This window comes from Ambystoma mexicanum, chromosome 7p (assembly GCF_040938575.1).
Source record: "Ambystoma mexicanum isolate Mex_15411 chromosome 7p, UKY_AmexF1_1, whole genome shotgun sequence".
Classification (NCBI taxonomy): Eukaryota; Metazoa; Chordata; class Amphibia; order Caudata; family Ambystomatidae; genus Ambystoma; species Ambystoma mexicanum.
Genome location: NC_090939.1, coordinates 819,329,239 through 819,351,318, shown reverse-complemented (window position 1 = coordinate 819,351,318; position 22,080 = coordinate 819,329,239). Strand labels below are relative to the sequence as shown.

The 22,080-nt window shown below is 43.4% G+C and overlaps 1 protein-coding gene across 7 annotated transcripts in view; it reads left to right on the top strand.

Annotated features, from left to right (window-relative positions):
* LOC138525572 (uncharacterized) overlaps positions 1-22,080 on the top strand; it is a 1,145,196-nt gene that overhangs the window by 302,240 nt on the left and 820,876 nt on the right. For all 7 annotated transcript variants that reach the window (XM_069635615.1, XM_069635611.1, XM_069635616.1 and 4 more), the window contains exon 6: positions 423-521. In XM_069635615.1, the coding sequence (XP_069491716.1) occupies positions 423-521 (99 nt within the window). The remainder of the gene's footprint in view (positions 1-422; positions 522-22,080) is intronic.

Below are 22,080 nucleotides of genomic sequence, written 5' to 3'. Positions count from 1 at the left end.
GGTAGCAATGGTCAGGGTGGAGGAAGGAGAGATGACCAATTTGCATACTAGGCTCTCAAAGGAAGAATAGTGCTGAGTGGGTAGGATGGTTCAAGGAATTCACTCTGGGAAGATTATGCATGCTGTTTTGGTATTCAATTGGAAAACCTGCATGAGTGAAGGGGTCAGGTGCATGGTTGTTGCCCAATTTAAAAAAGTGTTAACCAGGTAGGTGCTGGGTACATTTGTATTGTTATAACTGCAGTTATGGTACAGTGGCTTTGAAGGAAATGTGCCCAATTGTTCAGCACACCTCTTGTTCCCTAGTACAATGACATTGAAATGAAGCTAATATAAGTAAGCTAATTTAAGTATCTCTGTGTAATAGAAAATCTCTGAACCATTGAAGAAAGATAATCTGTGTCATTGCATCCATTCTGCAGAGCTCCAGATATCGTGAAAGCACAGTCGACAGTAGCCCAGATATGTATGACACACTCAGGAGTAGCTGTGACTGTGCAGCCTGTACTATGGAAACCCAGGTTAGTATATCAAGGTTCTGTTATTCGCTCATATTTGCTCATATTGAAATGCAAGTCTCAAATTGTATAATAAAAATCAATCCATTCAGCCAAACAAATTGTACGCCTTTGTGCAGCATTGCCACAGGAAATCCATGATTGTGGCTGTTCCCTCGTTCAGTGCTGGCATCATATAGGCTTGATTGCAATTGGCGTTTGAGCCCACTGGCACGTTTCCTTTGCCTCTGAAACAAAAACAAAGATCGAGTGAGTTTCTGTACTTTTACAGGTTGTTCATGTTGCTGCAGACTGGTCATTGTATTCACATGCAATGCACAGACATTTCTACAACTCTCACCTGTTTATATTGTAGCTTCTTCAGTGAATTCCATGATATGATGTGATATGATGTGGCATTTATAACACGCCTCTACACAAGTGTTTCTAGGCGCGACAAGAAATGGAGGGGAAACACGGGAAGACAAAATAACGATCTTACTAGGCATTGTGTCATTCAGATCACGCAAGTGAGGGGAAGAGAAAAGGGGTGAAATGCCAGGGGGGAGCGGAAGTGGGAAGTGCAGTTAACTCACAAGGGCAGCCAGCCGGTGGTTCATAAGCATAGAGAGAAGGGACTGTAGTGTTGCAAATACAGACCCTTAAGTGTTGGGGAGCCGGGAGGCAATGCGAGGGCAACTGAACATGCAGGAGCCTGGGCCCAAGTTCAGAGGGTGACCAGTGGACCAGTGCGCAGAGAAGTCAGGTGCATCAGCAGGGGAGAGGAAGAGAGAAAGCGTAAGCAAAAAGGAAGGTCTTGAGTTGTTTCTGGAACCAGAGGTGCTTCTGCTCAAATTTAGGAGAGGCAAGGAGGATGTTTCAGAGGGAGGCTCCAGTTGAGGAGATAAATCTGTCCCCAACTCTCTGCTTGGAGAAGCGTCTGACCCTCAGAGAGTTGGAGGTGGATGAGCGGAGAGCTCCAGAAGGAAGATGTTTTGGAAGAAAAAGTTGGAGGTAGAGCAGTACCAGGCCCCAGAAGGCTTTGTGGACAATGCAGAGGGTCTTGAACTTGATCCTTGCATTCACAGGTAGCCAGTGAAGAGTTTTCAGAGCTGGAGAGATTCGATCACTGGGCCTGAGGCCAAGGACAAGCTTCACAGTCCTGTTCTGGATAAGTTGTAAAGGCTGAAGAGCAGAGGCAGGAGGATTTAAAAAGAGGCTGTTGCAATAGTCCAGCCTAGAGAGGACCTAGAGAGACTCTCTGCATTAAATACTGATTGCCCTTTCACCCCCTTTTTGTTCCACTCTGTTGCTCCCTCTATCACTATCTGTGGTTTTACAAGACATTGCACATCTTCATGTTTCCCCTCTCTTTTGCATTCTTCTTTGGATTTTCTTCCAGTTTAATTTGTACTGTTTGTCCCTGAAACTGTCCTTGCACTTTACAAATTACTTAGTGTGCCAAGCACTGTGGGCCTCATTACATGGTAGGTTCATGCCGGTAATTTACAGTTTCCGCCATGGCGGAATGGGGAATTACCACCCCATTCCGAGGTTGGCGGGGCGGTAATTCCCCATGCTGCCATGGCCCTTCCCCATTCCCATTTTTGCCCCATAGGGCATAATGGGAGTGGAGAAGGCGCTAATTACGGTACCGCAAATTGCGGTACCGTAATTAGCACCAAGGTCCCTTTGCGGGTCCCTACTTTAACGGCTGGTCTACACCAGCCGTTAAGGTCGGGTCCTGCAAAGGGACCTTGTAGTAAGGCGGTAAGGGTTAACGGTCACCGGTAGCATTACCGGTGACCGTTAACCCTTACCGCCTTGCGTGTAATGAGGCCCTGTGTCTCTAAAGTCAGCACTTCCTTACATAAGAACAGCCTGGGGGTGCCAACCGCATGTGGATAAGCCACATATGTAATATGACTCAGTCATTTCAGCCCTACTGATTGCTTTCATTGTATCGCACTGAATGTAAATACCTTCACAATGATGCTCATCTAATGAATTAATATTTACACCTGCATTCAATTGTCTTTTGTGTCTGGTTACGAGGTTACTTCTAATAGTATTTACACTTATCAATTCTTTATCATTGTTTCCTTTGTTTCTAACACCTAAATTCAGTTATTTAATTAGTGAAAAGGAGAGAAGAAGAGAAAAAAATAGACGGAATATCCCTATGAATACATTCTTTAATATTTCTACGATTGTTCATTTTGGCTTCCTGAATGTAGGCTGCTGCACTGGCTCTGCTGTGCCCAAAAGGTTTCATCCTCCTAATGTAATTTCTCTTAGTCTGTACAATATGAACTCAACTTTGGCTGTTGATTCTTGTTCGAACCTCAATGTCTGCTGCGATTCAGTGCTGTGGCGTTGTGCTGGTGTCTTTACTTAAGTTTGTCAGATGCACCCAGGCCAGTTGGTGTGGCCCTCTCCACTTTGTAGGGTCCTGTAAACTTTGGCTGATTCCAAAAACGAATGTGCTGTCTGGCGTAGACTCTGTTGCCTTGCTGTAGTTGAAGGGGTTCTTCTGTCGCTGTGTCATGTTTGTCTGTTGGAACGTGTTGGTGTACTTTGATATTTATCTGGGAAGATATAAGCTTAGCACAGATCGACATGTGTTTGAGATATACATTAAATTCCTTCCCAATCAGCACTTTGGTTTGCGTCAGACACGATTCGTGTGAGCGCACCTGGAGTATGTACCCTCCTTCCCATCACTACTTCATGAGGTGACAGGTGGCAGTCTTTGCTTGGCTGGTTGAGCAGACTGAACAAGGCAAGAGGAAGGCAATCGAGCCAGCTCTTCTTTAGTGTATTACAGAGCTTTGCTAACTTAATTGTAAGCAAGCAATTCAGATGTGCTACTAGCCCATTTTCTTGCGGGTGGTACACTGTGCATAGTTTATGTGTGATAACTAATAACTTTGTGACTTTGTTGAAGAACTCATTCACAAAATGAGGGCCATTATCAGACCACAGTATCTCACAAATACCCCATTGGGGGAACACTGCTCTCACAAGGAACCTCGCTAAAGATTTGGCAACTGCTTTAACACAGGGTCCTGCTTCGATCCAACTGGAATATGGGCACACAACTACTATTACGGACCTGTACATTCTGCATCTATTCACCATATCAATATAGTCTCTTTGGAGCTCCCTGAAAGTCCCTGAGGGGTGAGGCAATGTTGCCTTGAGTGTCTTGAGAGTGTGGCCTCAATGGAACTTGTGGCATGTGAAGCAGTTTATCATGAATGTATCCACTTGTACAGCCAAATTAGGCACACACAAGTAATCTGGTAGTTGTTCTTGTACTGCCGTGACAGGCATTTGACTTTCCTCTGGAAAGGGCATATAAGCCGCCTTTTTGGCAGCTGCGTCCACAGCGCGTTTCCACATGAAATCATGTGTTTCCCTTTAGAGCGCGCTGAGCACTTCATGATTGCTACGTGAAGGGAACATTTCAATGCATCTATTAGTCTTCCTAACAAGGTCACATGTTGGACTAGTGACCCATCTGCCTTTTGTTATCCTCTTCTCTTCCACCTTGATAAGTCTGAATGTACTGTAGATGTCATGTACGCTGAGTCTGTATAAATGGTGAATACATCATCTGATGATGCCTCTAGCGCTTCTATGTGTGCTATGAGTTCTGCCTGTGCTGAATAGTGTGAGGGTAACCTCTGTTGCATCAGTATTTGAAATTGTTCTTCCTGATCCTTCACATAGCTTATTGCTGCTACTCCAGTGTGTCTTTGGCCACTCTCTTGGTCTATACTCGATTACCCATCTACATAGAGCACTTCTCCTGTGTCTAGGGTGTCTTCACCCACCCTGCTGTATTCGTCCAGCACTCCTTCATACACTGCACAGTCATGGACCTGATCTTGGGGTTCAACTGCTTTGGTTATATATATTGCTGGGTTCACTATGGGGATGGATGGATTAGTCAAGATTACCTCATAACCACTAGCCCTCTAGGTAGTGAGTGTGAGAAAATGGCAAAAACTGTATGTTCAACATACAAAGTGACAGGACATCAAAGTGGACATCAAAGTGGCTCATCCCCATCACTGACAACACTGCCACTGATTCCAAAGCACTTAATGATGTTTATTCTGTCATCCAGGCCTGGATGGCACATCATGGACTGTGATTAAATGATGAGAAGACTGAGTTACTTATCCTTGGTTCCCACACTAGACTCAGTAAATTGGATCCCACTTTCAAATCCTTTATCATTGACGGCAACACTATTAACGTCTCTAAGGATACAAAAACATTAGGCATTTATCTTGACTCCACACTGTCACTCACCAGACAAACTAATGCTGTTGCAGCTGCCTCAGCTTATACTTGCAAGCTTATACCAGCATGCAGACCGTTCCTAACTACCCCTAACTGCATCACCCTCGCCAGAACCCTTCTTATTGCAAAAATTGACTAATGCAATACCTTATATCTAGGTACCATCCAAAATAACATCAACAAGCTCCACGTCACCCAAAATAATGCCATAGGGACAGCCCTCAACATCCCCAGGATATCACACATCTCTGACACATGACACAGCTTACATTGGCTCCCTATTGCCTCTAGAATATCACTCAAAACTCTTGCACTCACTCACAAATCCATAACCAACCAGGCACCTATCTATCCTGCTAACCGCTTCACCACCCACACTACTAACAGACCATTAAGATCTGCACAAAACCACTCACTAATAATACCTCGATTCAAGCTCCAAAAAGCAGGGGGATCCAGCTTCCCAGTCTTTGCCGCTACATTCTGGAACACTTTACCCTCCACTCTAAGTGCTGAACCATCATATCTCGCATTTAAGAACAAAGTAAAATCCTGGCTCTTCGAGCAGGACCACACTTCCTCTCTCACATAACCTGCTGCTTCGCCATTATTTCTTGTACACTGCATGCTATCACACCACCTTATGTAATCAACTGTGACTTTTTTCGCTGATACCTTTCCCTACCCATGACACTCTGCCTCACTGTAAATAACTGTAAACTTGCTGTACTCTGCTGTATATTGCTGCATATTGACATTATTGTAAATTCACTGCCTTATATGTACCTCCGATGCTAACCCTCCCTAAGAAATGCGCCCAGATGCTCTTGGGCCAAGTGCGCACTACAAATAAAACAAATACAAATACAAATACATCCCATAACTATGCTGTCAGATTTTTGTACAGCAAATGCTGCAGCAGCTGATGCTTCCTCAAATGGGAAGTGACCCTGCATTACTGGTTCTAAAATACCACTGTAAAATGCCAATGGCTTGTATCTCTGTGATGATGACTGTGTGAGTACAGCTGTCATGACCTGTCCATTTGAGTGTGAGAATAAGAAAAACCTTGTGTAGTCTGGGGTTGCTCGTACTGGAGATAGCTATGTTAAGGTTCTTGAAGCATTCTGTCATCTCTTCTGTCCACTGGAGTGCGCCTTTCATCTTTTGTGCTTTTTTGAGTGCCTGTAGCAAGGGTCTAACATGTGGTGAATAATCAAATACCCATGTTCTGCAATAATTACACAGACCTGAGAATTGCTACATTTGTCTGACTGTTTTAGACTGTGGTGTATTTCTCACTGCTATGGCTCTGTCTGAGCTCAATCTCTTTCCTGCGGAGGATATGATCTGTCCCAAGTATACCATCTCCTTTTGACAGTACTGTAATTTTTCTTTGTCCACCTTGTACCCTTTGTCTGCAAGAATTGTCAGAAGTTGTTTTGTGTCTTTTATGCACTGTTCCTCTGTGGTGCTACATACTAACATATCATCACCATACTGTTGCACTGTGCTTGCCATTTGGATATTTCCTAGGTCCATCTGCAGGACTAGGGGATTCACAGTACCCTTGTGGAAAATGAGTTTTTTGGAATCTCTTTCCATGATATGAGAATGTGGTCAAGTACTGGGACGCTGGGTGTAATGATATGGTAAAGGATGCATTCTTAAGATCAATTACAGTTAATTAGACTACATCTGAAGGTATTTTGCACAATATTGTTCCAGGGTTTGGCACTAGTGGGTGTTCTGCTTCCACTATGTCCTTCAGAGGTCAGAGATCCTGAATGAACCTCTGTGATGACCCTTTTGCTTTATATAGCCGGGTTACGTGATATCTGAAGGCACTATAATGCCTTGAACTAGTAATGCTTTGATGGTTTCATAAATTTCTGCACCGGCCTCTTTGGACAGCGGGTATTGCTTTACTCTGGGGAGTATTGCTCCTGGTTTTTCTTTCAATTTCACTGCCCCTATACTGTTCAGTTGCTCTACGTCATGTGGTTTTCTCGTCCATAGTCGTGTGGGCACTTGTGCCAAGTCCTCCTGTACCTGTGAGGGTGCTGTGGTGGCTGCCAGTATTGTCTGCAGTATTTCTCTGTGCTGTGATACCTTGTGACAGGGTATGCTGATTTTTGAATACTATTTCTCCATCTGTTTCCAAGTTTGCAAATAACGGTTCATCTGCGAAGTCTCTTTAATGGCAGTGTGAGGTCTATGCACAGTACTGTCCTCCACTCCATCCCTTCTTCATCTGTGCCTGTTATCATGACTGTGCCTTTACCCAGGACCACTGCTTCTATGTGTAATATAAAGATTTCCCCTAGGGCTGCCTCATCCGGTACTGCTGGTCTGAATAGAAATTCTGCTGGTAGGTGAAATATCACATCCTGTATGCCGCCTGGTAATCAGGCAATCAAAATGGTCACTGCATATGTGAATAGAGTCTTTTGTAATGGTAGTGCTTGGATTGTGTTGGTGCTACAGAGTGCTTGTATTACTGTGGCTGCTCTGTTGTAGTGCATGCATGGCGTTGAACACACAATTCCTTTGTCAGTGAATGAAATGGTCATATTTAGCTTCTGAAGGAGTTCCCTACCTAACATATTCACTGGTGTCTCTGTGCTGCAAAGTAATGGTGATACTATCTCTTGATTCTCTATAGTGAGGGGTAATTCTTCTGTGAAAGGAACCCTTACATTTGCCCCAGAGAATCCTTGAGTGTCCATAATGTAGTTTGTCAATGGAAACCGTCCCTCCCTCATGCAAGATTGGGTGACTCCTGTGTCTACCATAAGGGTGAATATTCTGTTCCCTATCCTCACTCCCACTTTAGGTTTCTTGTCTGAGTCTGGGGAGATTGAAAGGACTGGGTACGTCAGGGCTCGCTGTGGGCTGTGCTCTTGTGCAAACGCATTTGATCCTGGGAGTGGGAAAGCATTGCTCCTTAAGACAATGGCTCTAGTATAGTGTGTCACATTCTTCCGAGGAAGGGCATTTTGTTCCCATGGTAAAGTGAGTGCTTGCGATGGAGTCTGTTGGGTGACATTTAGCATGACATTCGGGGTTGGATATTGTATGGGTTGTCCTTGTGTGGATGCAATTACTTGCACAGGTCCTATGTTCTGGGGTTTTGCAGATCCTGGGGCAATTGTGGGTCCTGGGGTTATTGCTTGCTTTGGGATATATATTCCCTGTGTGTGGCCGTGGTATGAGGGGTCTGTTCTGGTGCATAATACTGGGCTGGAGGTGCCCCTGGGTGATATTGCATGGGGGGGGGGTTCTGCTTCGACAATCCTTAGCCATGTGTCCCATCTTTCCACATATCCGAACATGCTCCTCCAAACTGTGGTTATAATCCCCAAAATCCTCCCACTTGCCCTTTTCTGTGAATTGCCTCTTGTCCCCTGTACCCCTCCCTTGTTTCTTTGATTGTTGCCTGGGTTATTTGTCCATTATTGTGATGGCCCTGACTGGTGTTGGGCATCTGTAGGATTAGTTACTACTACACCTTCCATACTAACCTTCGCTAGTTTCTTTTGTACTAACTTCGCCTCTGCGCACTGTGTCTTCTCTTCTGCTGCACTTTCATTCTTGCACTTCCATTAACAAAAAGGTAATATATGCACCTGTATCTCGCCCCATCCTTTCATTTCCATACCTACTATTCTGTCTAATTCCACTTGCACCTCTGTGGGAAGACCGTTTCATAATACATGGTAGAAGAATGGTATGTTCTTTTCCCATGTCTCCTCTGTCTCTTCACACCACATCCCTTAGATGGACTGAATGTACAAAGCAGGGTCCTCATCATGTTTCATTGCACGTGCCATGATAGCAACTACATCAGGTCTATCTGGGTATGTCTTTCTCAATGCATCCTACAAACAGGCTTGACAGTTGTTGAATGGCATTCTGTCGTGTGTATGTGTGTATCACTCTCTAACTGGACCCTTGGCTACCTTGCTGTTTCCCAAACAGTGTTTGTCTGATCCCCTATTATGCTGCCCAATAAACCTTTCATATCTCCTACTGCAAGAGCAGCCCCTGCTGTGTGCTATTCTAATGCGTTGATCCACTTGCTCGCCCCCGCTGTGTTAGGTGGTAGGGTTTTAATCAAATTATTTTTGTCCATATCGGGCCATGATATGCATTGTGATCTGCCTACTAGCTTTTGTATTCATGGGAATTGCCTTCCCGTTTTGGTTTTGATGTTTCCTAGCCTTTTTCTTCCCTTTAACTATTGCCATTGTTCGGGGGCAAGGTCTTAACCTTCTCTCCATTGGGGTCCTTTTTCCTGATCCTGTTCAGTTTCCTAATTCTCACTCTCTTCCTGCTCATCTTCACTGTCAATTGCCTGAGATTCATACTCTACTTCCTGTTGTTCTGGCTTTTCAGTTTCTACTTTTATGTCTTTTATCACAGCCTTATGCAATTTTAATAGTATTATGTCTGCCACCCAGGTCTCAGCATCTACCATAGGGAAATGCCCCTCGCTCTTCCTTATTTCTCTTCACAATTTCTCTTCTGTTTTGTTTATTGCTGCTTCTAAATCTCTATGTGCTTTATTTTCTATTTTTACTATAGCTGCGTCTCGCTTGTCACTAGGGGTATTTGTTCCCCAAATGTGTTTTATTTGGAATAGGCTGGGGTTTCTATCAGGGATTTGTGTACCCTGCTGTGGGTCTTAAAGGATAGGTTCAGGGTGGGGATGGGGCTGTCGGTGGCTCAGGCACTGGAGCCTGTTCTGATTACATGCGCTTTTCTGAAGTTGTCTGGGGCAACAACTGTCATAGCCTGTCTCCTATTGGTGCTACCTAAGAGGGGCGGGTCTGTAGTACCTTCTGTATTTCCCTTTTCATTATTTGCACTCTCAATTTCCTCATACAATTTCCACAATTCTAGCACACTGTGGGCCTCATTACAGGTCGGGCGGTCCGGAATTAACAGTGGCGGTAAACCCGCCACCACTGTTAATTCCGGACTGCCTGATCCCGAGTCCTGCAGGTGGGACGTGATGTTCCCGCGAGGTCTGACCTGGCGGGTTTAACAACACCCGCCTGCAGGCGGACATGGAAACACCGGCACCATCACGAGATGGTGCCGGTGTTTCGACTTCTGGGATTTGCCGAATGGTGCTGGTGTTTCCACATCCGCCTGCAGGCTGGCAGTGTTAAACCCGCCAGGTCACCTCCCGCCTGCAGGAGTCGGGATCGGGCGCCACTGTTATTTCCGGACCGCCTGACCTGTAATGAGCCCCTCTGTCTCTTATTTAGCGTTTTAGCCTTTTATGAGGACAAAAATGGGTGTACATATGCTGGATTATATTTCTATCATGTGAGCCCTCGGAAGGCCATACTGTAAACAATGTCCCTTTGGTTCCCACGTCCCACTCATTTTTGTACTTAATTATCTTCTCCCAATAAGTTGGGCGCTCTTTGCACATATGCTCTACTGCAGTACTCATTTTCTTTTAAACAGTGAAATCACAAACACAACTAATCAGTCCCTACTTCTCACAAGAGTTCAAAACAATACTTGCAATAGCACTTCTAAGAGCCGCCCCCCTATGGCGCACCCCAGCCCTATGGCGCACCCCAGAGAACCTCCTATACACAAAACACAAGAAAGCACCAAAGGAGACAACACTTGAGCACTGAAGCACAGCACATCTTTGCGGACAAACAAAATCACAAAAACCACGCCCCCTCCAAATATGATCTCCACCCCAATCTTTTCCCTACACTCAAAATCTTGCATCAATCAGTTTTATCTGATCACCCGATATCTCTTTTATACACATGTTATGCAATGCAATTAAAAATCACACTTATGTACACCATTTTTATGTTCTCTGACCCTCGTCCCCCACTGTGGATGGAGGGTACAGTCCTTGCTAATGCAGGACTTCCCACTCTATTTCTAAACCAGTGCTGCCCTCCCTCCTTTAATGAGGGATGTGTAGACTTTGCTTTTCAAGTCTTATAACTAACATGACGTCACTGATACTCATAACGGGTGCCCTCTTCAGTTTGTATCACGAAAGAAAGAGAAAAAACAAGGCAGAAAGACCATGTGCTTCATACCATCACTCACTCTACTGCATTTTTACTCACTCTCCTGCTGTAGTTCTTGGATCAGGTACACTGGCTCGCTATAGTCATCCGAAGTCTTCTGGGGCTGCCAATCTCCAAAAGAGCCTGCACTTGTGGGGCGGCCCAAGGCCTGAAGTGATCAGGCAAGCCTCTGGGTAACCCCAGCACTTGCTGCCTCCACGTGGTCTGTGCAGTCTTTTGCTGCCTTCAGGTGGGTCCCGCTTGCCCAGAAGTGCGGCAGAGGAGCCCACAGCTGTCCGGAAGACACTTGGATCCCTGTAAGTGGCACCAAATATGTAAGGCCATTCCCAAATTGCATAATAAAAATCAGTCCAATGATTCAAAAGAAAATGATGCACGCGATGTAGGAAAACAAAAGTTTATCACAAACACACAGCCTAAGCTAGGAAATTGTCTTAAAGACATTACCAAAATAAAATCTGAAAATGGCTGCAATTCCAGTAAACATTAGAAAAGAAATGACAACAAATATTACAGATTATTTACAAATCCCCAGCCTGTGATAGGGCATCGTCATTTGTAACATAAGCAAATCTATACAATACCTAGCCCTACTGGCTAATTCTACCCTTGTAACCATGACAAGACATCAGATTATTAATTAATTGATGAGATCATCTTCCTTCCAGTGATGCCGATAGGATGGTATGGTTTATCATTGGTATCCCCCAGATTTAATATATGATTGGCTTTTCCAGGACACGTATTCGTGGAGTAAGTGACTTAACAGAATTCAACCAATCCCTGTGTGAGATGTGAAAGTGTGCCGATTTACTTTTACATCCTGTTCCCAAAGACTTCATCGGTTGGCACTATCTTACTGTTCCCATCATTATGAACTGTTCATCACCAGTTCAATATTGCAGTTCCTTGTTGGAAATATGACTTGCTTCCCTTCTAACACTTGCCTTTTCATGGCTTGTGCATGATTTCATTTGCTTTGTCTTTGACATTATGAGCTGGGTGCTTAGGTGCTTGCAAACTTCATTCTCTTGCAATTATATGAATATATGTATATGAATATATATATATATATATATATATATATATATATATATATATATATATATATGCAGCTTGCAATATAATAAACATACTCCTCACTAATATTGTGCATCTACTATTGGGATTGTTCAAACATTTCCATGAAAGTCATTGGTACCTGATTAATCCTACTCTATGTGTGATGATGCTTTGTATGGTTCCTGTCTTAGCAATTGGATCTCTTTTAGTGCATTTATTCCTGCAGAGGACAGTGTTGCTCCTTGGTCATTCTTCCTGAACATGTACACTCTGCACTGCTCATTGTTTCATCCTTGCTCAATTGTGAACTTCTATCAGGTCTGTGCACACTTTCATGGTACATTTACTTTAAATAAACACTATGACCCTCATCATGAGTTTGGCGGTAAACCTTAAATGCAGCAGTAGCGCTATTACCGCCTCATTTAAGGGTCCGCCAAATCACGGCTCTTAGCTGGGGGGAAATCCGCCGAAATTTTGCGCTCTTACCACCAGTGGGAAATTCACCAGCGGTAAGAGTGCAAAATTTCCCCATTGAGCCCAATGGGGAATGGGGAATTCCCGAATGCGCTCAATGGGGAATGAGCAATACCCGTTCTGCCGAACCCGTGATCCGGCACTATTAGCGTCGGGGGTTCGGCGGTAGGGCTATTAGCGCCGGCGCTAGTAGCACCGGCGTTACCGCCCAACTCGTGATGAGGCCCTATAACACCATACATTCACATTTATCCATATTAAATTATTTGTCTAATCCTGTACACTAGTTGGTTTGGGATTTACATAATTCTTTTTAGGAGCAGAGCTTCCCAAGCCATCATGGAGGAAACTAAACTGGAAGCTGATTGGTGGAGTTCAGGTTCTTAGAGTTCAGGCAGTTATTCTAAACTGCCTTTCATTGTCCCTTTCAAGCAGGAAGGTCCTGTTATGTGTAAGCTCCCATTATTTAGGCCCAGTTTCAGGAGTCTAAAGGGATTTGGTGAAGAAGAATGTTCATGTAAGCAGTGTTCAGCATAGGACAGGGTATATAGTATTCACAGTGGGAGCAGGGCTTTTCCTAACGTCTTGATGTGACTATCATTAACATAAACCAGAGAAAACCTATATGACTTTGGACATCTTAATAAGACATTATAAAATTAGAAGTATTGAACATTTAGTATTTAAAAGATGCTTGTGCATGGAGCTTGAGTGAGCCGCAGCAAAGAAAATCAGTTTATTTCTTTGATGCATGCAAGCTTCCCTAGAGATAGCCTTTCATCTCAGCAGAAAGTGCCCATGAGCGGAGAGTTAGCATCTCTGTCTTATTTTGGATGATAATATGGGCGCAGGTTAGAGTACAGGGACTCTAGTAGCAGGGCAGAAACTTGTGCGCAATTGTGGAACATCGTGTCTCCAGAGCCGAGTGACTCATGGTCTCAGCAGCAGGATTTCAGAGCGCCTATGCATCGATAAGCGTCTCCAGATTGCATGATGGACATTAGTGTTCGTTTTGGACGACAGTTTGGCATGCATGTGAAATCGAGTGAAAGAAGTCCTAGCAGAGGAGGTGAACACTACTGCCTTATTTCTGGCAACAGATGAACTCTGAAAGTTAATCGTGTTCACTTCTCATTGCACATGCAAAGGGTAGATCAACGTGCCTGATTTTAATGAGTAGAAAATACAAACAGTGTTTATAAGGAAATAAACTTTTCCAAACAGCAAGGAAGTTGTACATAAGTTGTAGAAGATAAAATAGTTCAGTAAGTCAGTCAAAATAGTAACTCAGCTGATTATTTAAATAGGCATTAAATTAAGAACCTGTGCAAGGTTAGTTAAATCTCTTACTTAAAAAGCAACTGTGACTTTGTGTTTAACCAGCAAGAGAAATTTAAGAAATCAGGAAACTTTCCAGAAGAGCTTTACAGAGAAAACCTTTTTACCAAAACATCATAATTCCTCCAAGTTCTTCAAGGGGGAATACAGGTAAAGGATGTTCGTTGGGTTCTGGTTGAAGTAAAGAAATAACCTCATCGTTGTTTTTTGTCCCATGTAGATTTCCATAAAATCTTGAAGAAAGAAATCTGTTCTTTATTATTTCATTCAATTCCCCTTTCCCTCAGGGGTGTTTCGGATTTCAGATGTTACAAGATCAGATGTTAACCAAACATCCTTGGGGGCCTGTGGGGTTCAGCAGCTCCCTCAGACTGGGGAATTTAGGACCAGACACCTTCATTGTGATATGTTTTGATGTACTGACTAGGAACATAAGTTGCTATATATCTTTTGAACACATTCTTGGGAACGCGGCCAGGCTGATGTGTCTCCACCAATCCGTGTGCAGAATTTGTCCCTGAACTCTGAGGACTGTCACTTCTTTGTTGCTTTTGCATGACCTCACTACCGAAATTCAGGTTTGAGAATGTATTCGCCCACCTGCCTTGACCAATCACTGCGCAGCATTGTGGCAGGGCAATCAGAATAATTGGGGTTCACTCAATCAGAATAATCATTGCTGCAGTGACTATGGCCGGAAGCGGCCGCTAGGTGGTGCAGCTTGGTGTTTCTAGGTCCCTTCCTCTAACTGCCTGAAGCAACTACGTGTGATTGTTGCTGGAGCTGGAGCGCTCAGAGCTCAGAGCTTTTGAAGTCCTGATCCCCGAGAAAGCTTCAGTGGCGCCTGTGCTGGGAGCGGTTGTCAGGCTGTGGCTGTTACTGAGTTGGTGTCCAGCTGAGTCTTGGATCGACGTCCACAGGAGCTGCTGAACCCCGACAGACCCACAAAGGTGTGAGGCACTCAACCTTATTATTCATGGCTAAGCACTTAACACCCCTAGGGGGGGGGAAAGGGGAAGTGGATAAGACAAAAAATAGGAACAGATTTACTTGTGCCCTCTGGATATCTGTAGTGGAAGAGAAGACATAGAATAACATCTCTTGTTAAAGAACATACATGCAGGAAACTGGATTTCACATATTATTTTAACTGCGTTGTTACCTGTTCTCCCTCAGCTGATGGCCTTGAGGGATGCTTAGACAATTCGAGTGAATTTATCTTTTGAAACCTTGAATTGTAGGACTGGATTCCTCATATTATATTTTCTAAATTTGGTTAGCTTCTCGTGTCTTTCACATTCTTGACCTGAACTTGAATGCATGTGAATTGGTGAAGTCAATTATTAGCCCAGAATGAAGAAATAAAGTTCATTTTTTTCCTTCCCATGCACATTTTCCTTAACAAGTTAATATTCCTCACCAGGAACAAATGAGTTAACTTTTTTAGTTTTAGAACCTCCTACCCTCCGGCGATTGACAGTCTGTGGACTACACAAAGAAATGCCTGTGCTGTCTTTTGTCTCCACGGTTGGGTAAAAGTCACTGCGCTGCCTGTGTGAAAATAAAATAAACGGCAGCTAGGAAATGCTGCTTTTCCGTTCCCAGCCAGTGAGTTATTTATACTTTAGTACCAGCTCTTCTGGGGAATCCTGCATGCTCCCTCAACATTAGTCAAAAGAGTAATTGACTAACGAAATACTGTGGAGTCTCTCGCTAAGGAGCCGCTTGAGTGGCTTACTGTCCACTTAACGGTTAAAAAAATAAACACACACTTGCGCGCGCAAGTGTCATTTCGGGAAGGAAACTGACTAAATAAACATATGTATCATCTGAGCCAGAGAAGTTCATGCGGCTGAACAGCTTTTCTAACCTGACTGCGCCAGCATTTGTGTGAAGCTTCTACGTTAGCAATTGTCTTCAGCAGCGCTGGGCCCATAAAGTATAATACGTATGCAGCTTCTTTTCATGGAGCTCCCGAACAAAGGGAACCAATAAAAATGAAACTGACGTTCGTAGTGCAGCGCTGTAAGAGTCAAAGCCTTTCAGATGAGCGTGCGCAGAGCAAAAACAAGTAAACCAACCAAATGTTCAGGAATAAGTGCAACTTAAACAACACACATAGTTCAAATGTTACTTAAAGAGTTTCCTCATACCTTTTTAGGTAAAGGCAGAAACTGTATTTTCATTTAACTGATGAATGTTGTAGCAACTAAAGTTGAAGTCTATTTTCATAAGAAAACCAAATATCTTGGAAGAATGTTCACTTAGCTTAAGGACTTCAGATTTCTTCACTGCTTCTGTACACTTCAAACTTCCTCTGGAATTTCATCTCCTGACTGGCCACACTACAGGCCACAACTTGGGAGCTTCTTGGAACCTGACCACCTCAGCAGAATACAGGACAATGAAAGGCAACTAATGGGGTTTCCAACTGCGCTTGAGGAAAGCCCAGCCAATCAGATTATTGACTGAACCCTCCGTTTTGGCTAGGGCTAGTGTCCACACTCTAAATGGAATTGTTAAGGCCCAAATAGGAGAATGAAAATGAACACATAATTCTTTCTCCCAATCATAACTTCCCTCATTTTCAGAAATCAAATGAATTCCCAACACTTCCCCAGGGTAACCCAGACAGAGCAACCCTGACAGCTGGTCAGCCTTGATGGTGGTAGAGCTGGAAGGTTCACTCAGCAACAGTCTTGGTGAGTCCTGTCCACTGGTGCCGTGCAAGACACGAGGCAGTGTCCTGTTGCAGTCTGCGTATCTGCAAACCTTTAGTCACAATCGCAGCTGGTCCGTCTTGGGCCAATTCATACCTGACACTTCCATTCACCTTCATCTCTTTCCCTGGTGTGCGGGAAAAGGGGCTTATTGTTGGTCTCCATCTGCGTGTTCATATTGTCCACATACAAATGCCCATTACTAGAGCAGGTACGCATAAAGTAACTCAGAGATCAGTGGATTTTTGCTCTACCCCCCCATAAAATCAGTTGCTCTGAGGCCTTTGAGGTTCCTAAAGATATTAGCAATCTAGTGGGATCCTCTGCCCAGTTGCTACGTGATGGAGCATTCACCCCTTTAATGCCGGGTTATCGCGTCGTATGCTGGATATTCAGGCGAAAAGCACCCAAAGACGACAGCGACTACAAAATGAGAGAAGGGAACCAATGTCTGATACCCCTTGTCAATTCCCAGTCTCTCTGACTATTAGTCAGGTTGTGAGAAATTAGTGCATGAGCACCTTAGGACAACAAAGCGATAATATTTGTCCCTTTGAGGTCTCTCAACCTGACTTTCCTCCAGTCTCTCAACCTTATCTAACTTCTGCAATAAATGATGCAATGCATTCCCCTTTTAAAAGCATGGACATCTGCCTAACCCTAACTTGGGTGGGAAGGGAACAGACGTTTATAATAACTGGAAGACTGTAAAAGAGAGAATTATTTGCGACCTGGTAAAATGTGAAAGTGTTATTGATTTTCAGGAATGGGTTGACTCTTTTGAAATGACAATTGCTCAGTTAGTTAGGACTAACAAAGAATGCCAAAAAGATAACCATATAATGCAGATAGTTACTAGTAAGGCAGAGGCAAGTTGTCAAACTGACTTGAATCATGCCACTAACATACTGTCTATTAATGAAGTATCTCAGGGCTCAGTTGCCAGTAAAACTATGTCAGATGGTCCCATTATCCCGTATTGTGAGATGACCGTAGACTCTTCTAAATCCTTGGATTCCAGGAAGCCCACAAACTCCTTACTGGGCAGAGACTTATGTATAAGAAAGTCTTCTATGCCAGAGATCATGGATCCCATATTAAAGGAACTGTCTTTGGACCGAAGAAACATAGTCTATGAATGCTAATAAATTGGAAAGACCGTTGCCTAGAGAAGCATTGCAGAATAAAGTTCTGGCTTGGATACGATCCACAATTGGTGAAAGTTGTATCAGAACTATAGACCTTAGATTCCTGCGCAGAGTCCAAATCAAGGAGTGATCCTTGGATATTGGCTCAGATTGTATTATTAATGTCTGTGGCTGCAGCAATCTACCATCCTTTCTGAATTGTTGTAATAACCTAGGAAAAGTTAATTCTACCTTGAATTTAAGAATTGTAATTTGAGTGATTTGTTTTGTATCTGTCTTCTGCTTCTGTGTATTTTCTTATGTTTTACATATAATTGTCTGTGACATTGTAACACCCTGAGGCCCATAGGGAGTTGGCGCTGTACAAACATTTAAAACAAACAAACAACAAAATAGTGGTGAGATGTCTTGATGATATGACCATATCATTCAAGTGCTACTTGCAACCTTTCATTTACGATGGGGAACATATAGCTACTATCACAGCTATAACAAAACTACGATTGCATACTATTTGATGAACCTGCCGCTATGAAGACATTGTACATATTGCCTGGTTGGTTGATCAACTGATTTGCGTACTTCGTAAGCTGGCTGTGTATAACTGGGTATTAGTTAAACTCTTGAAAGACATTCACAAATAGTTACATCTTGCTTTTAAGTAAGAGCTGGGAAGAGATGTGTAATCTACCTAAATTTGGCCCAAGTACTGGCTTCACCAATTTAATAAAGAACATGATCCTGGCAATTCATTTAAATTCACTGGCCCTCATTATGAGTTTGGCAGTAGTTCGGCTGTAATTAAGATAAACTACCACCAAATGGAATTACCGTTACCGCCATTTGGTCCTGCAGATTTACAAGTGGTCATAGGCGTTATAAGTCCCCATTTTCCGGAGTCCATTGTATTCTAGGTTGAGTGCAACAGAATTACCACCAGCAGTAATTCCGCTGCCGGATGGTCCACAGATTTTGGCAATTTTTCAGCGATAAGGTGGAGGATTTACATCCGGCATAATGCTGGAGGTAAATCCCCCACATTAAGCCCAAATTCAGTTATTGGTGAAGCAGTACAGTGGTGTTAAATCTGTTACCACCCCTTTTTTGCCACTCCAACAAACTTGTTATGAGCTTGTGTGTTACATTCCAAAATTAAGAGTTCTTAGATGTGAGTCATTTCAGATTGTACAATATTAAAAAACATCATTCGCACCCAGAGAAGGGCTGTTGACTAATCAGGTGGATGGAACAGCAGGCACGAAAACACATTTCCCGACTGTTGTTCCAGCCACCGGAGGCCCATCCCCAGGTGGTGCCTTATTTTTTTTATGTGTGGAGGCAACATGAAGCCTCTCCCTGTTGCCTCCCGACCCCCCAAGCCCCCATACTCAAGAAAACCTCTACCCCACCCCATCCCTCCCTCCACACTTACCTGCGGGACCAGAGCACCTCCTGCAGAAATGGAAAAGGAACTTAGTCACTTTCCCTATGGCACGGCCATCTTTTAAAAAAAAATGTAGCCTCTCGTGAGATTGGCTGTGCAAGCGGAACGAATCTCCAGGACAGCCTGACACATATTTCGAGCTGCAAAGCTCTTCCTCTGAGGCTTTGAAATCTTTGTCAGCTATGGATTAGGCAATGAATTCAGTCAATTTGTCCAATTTTGTATTGCTTTAACCTGGGCTCCACTATATATGTTGCAAGTGCTAAATATTATCCCACAATTGGGCTAATCGAACATTTCCGCTCAAATGTTGTGTTCGATCAATACTCAAGATAGGTATCTCAGATTCACGTCAAACTTTAGCTCCACAAAACTTGAATTCTTAGACATTACGATCACGGCGGACCCTGTCAATAAGTGTATCTTCCTGAAACCATACAATAAGCCTACAGACAGAAACTCTTTGCTACACTATAGTAGCTCCCATCCCAAACATGTGAGGGACAATGTTCCATTAGGACAATTCCTTAGGCTCAAACGGAATAGATAAAAAAAATCGACTTTACCAAAGGCGCTGGTGAAATGGAATCCAAGCTACTCGAAAGAGGTTACCCAAAAAATGTAGTAAGGAAGGTGCTTAAATGCACCAATAACAACAATCATGAATCCTTACTAGAATACAAAGAACACTCAGAAGCTAAAAAAGATCAGAAATGGATCTTTGTAAACACCTTCAGTAACATGTCTAACGACATTAAGAAAATTGTCCTCAGAAACTGGCCTATACTTGAAAAAGGCGATCTACCTGTCCCTAGACCTATAGTGGCATTCAAGCAGAGCAAAAACCTGAAGGAACAGGTAACTAGGAATGACGTCACACTAAAACCCCAACAACCGATGAGTTTGACCCAATAATGGGGTCTTCCACAAATTGAAGGACACCACCCATGCGGACATTGTGTGTACTGTAAATACACCTCCAAGAGTACGGAAGTGGACATAGGATTGCGATCACAATGGAAGCAGAAACTACATACCAATTGCAACTTGGCTCTGGTAATATATGCAGTTTGGTGTCCATGCAATAAAGTGTATATTGGAAAGACAGACCAGAAAATCAAACTACGTATAGGAGAACACAAGAGCTGCCTTAAAAACCCAACGAAGAATGCCCCGATGGTCGACCACTGGGTGGAACTGCACATTTGCCAGATGATTTCAGATTGACGGTGCTCTATAAATTGATATCAAGCATGGACATCAACTATTCTTCTGAAAAAAGAACAACTTATTATTTTCCTCACAAAGAGTGCCATTAGCGGTCTAAATGAAAAAATGGACTGGAATGCATAAGTCCGATAGCCATTTCTGCCAATCGGATTGTAGTCAAACACTATGAACATGGAGACTGGCATACGAACAGACGTGTGTACTGATGTGCGCCACCTAAACACGATCAGATGAGCAGTACATGTAGTCTCCGTAATGTTTACTAACCTTTCCCATAAGAGACTTAAGACACCGATATGATACAAATCCTTATGGACTTAAATAACAAAGCACCGCGCTAGCACATGAAGGGAAATAGCATTGGAGGTCTGTGCACCAATTACAGGGTCCACATGACGTTGGGAGACGTATTTAGGTATGTAACAGGGTCATGTGACTCCTCCTAGAGTTCATTGAAGGAACGCGAGCTCCTGCGGACGTAACAAGAGGAGAACGCTACTCCGGTAAGTGTACGACTTGGGAAGTGATTTTCGTCACTACACAGCTAGTTTTATGGCTCTAACTCGCTCCCTGTACAAAACCCCTTCTCTCTTGCCCTATAGACATGACGGTAGCCCGCAGCTACGAGCAAGTGTGACTGCCGATTCGACCGCCAGCGTATAGATCGACTGGAATCACCACTCGTTTGGTGTCCCTTTATATTTTCAACTTGCGGTTCATTCACGCACGCATCTTTGAGAAGACGTCTAAGAATACTAAGTCTGCCCTAGGCGATCGCTCTATAGAATAGGGCGTGGTGTAGTTTTTAATCTCCTATTGGGATTTCTAAGCGGGTGTGCTCTCTTCCCCTCTCTTCCCAATGTATAGGTTGCAGCCCGGTACCTCTATCACTTCATCTTCCCGGATTACTGCCCAATACGCGGAGTGGCTATAACCATTGTTCCGCTTATTATGATGGAATAGATCGTTAAATGGCTACCACTGTACCTATGGGGTGTTGTCTCCGGTATTAGAACCTAATTGACAGGATACCAATTGGACAAGAAAGGGACCATCACCATTTGAGTAGCCCTGTGTAAGACGTACACTTGAGGGACAAGGGGCCCATAAGATTGATGACATCTGGCTTCCATCTGGGACAATTCCACACACAAATAAGCGGTGAGTTTCATGGTTGGTACACAACCGCTTAATTGGATACACCTTAGAGAACCCTCTATCCTAAATTCTCCAGTCAGGTTTAATTCCAACCGAACCGGTAGTACTACCACCTCTTGCTAGTATGTACTTTGACATTGATTTTTAACTGTTTATCATCTTGATGACTAGACATGCACCTTAAATTCATATTGTGTTTGTCACTTGACCGATAAGTCGTGTCTCCAACATTAATTGACTGGGCACTAGTTTACCGACCAGTAATAATGACTCTGTTAAGAGTAAATTCATTCTAAATATATTTGTATAGAATTAGTAATCGAGGTGATATTTATTTACATCCTGAACTGTTCCCTCTCCAGATACTGAGTCTCCTTGCTGTTGTGCATCAAATATATTGTGGACCATTTACAGGACCCCGAAGTTTGGAACCCATAGTCCACTGGACTCGAACAAAATTGATGCACAGTAACATTGCTTTGCTTCAAAATGTCTTAAACTTAAATTGTAAAGCTGTATAAAGTCATAGGTACTGCACCTTTGTAAAAAAGTTATCTTTCGTTATAGCAGATTTGGTAGACGGCAGACTACCCCTGATGAATTTCTGTTTACACT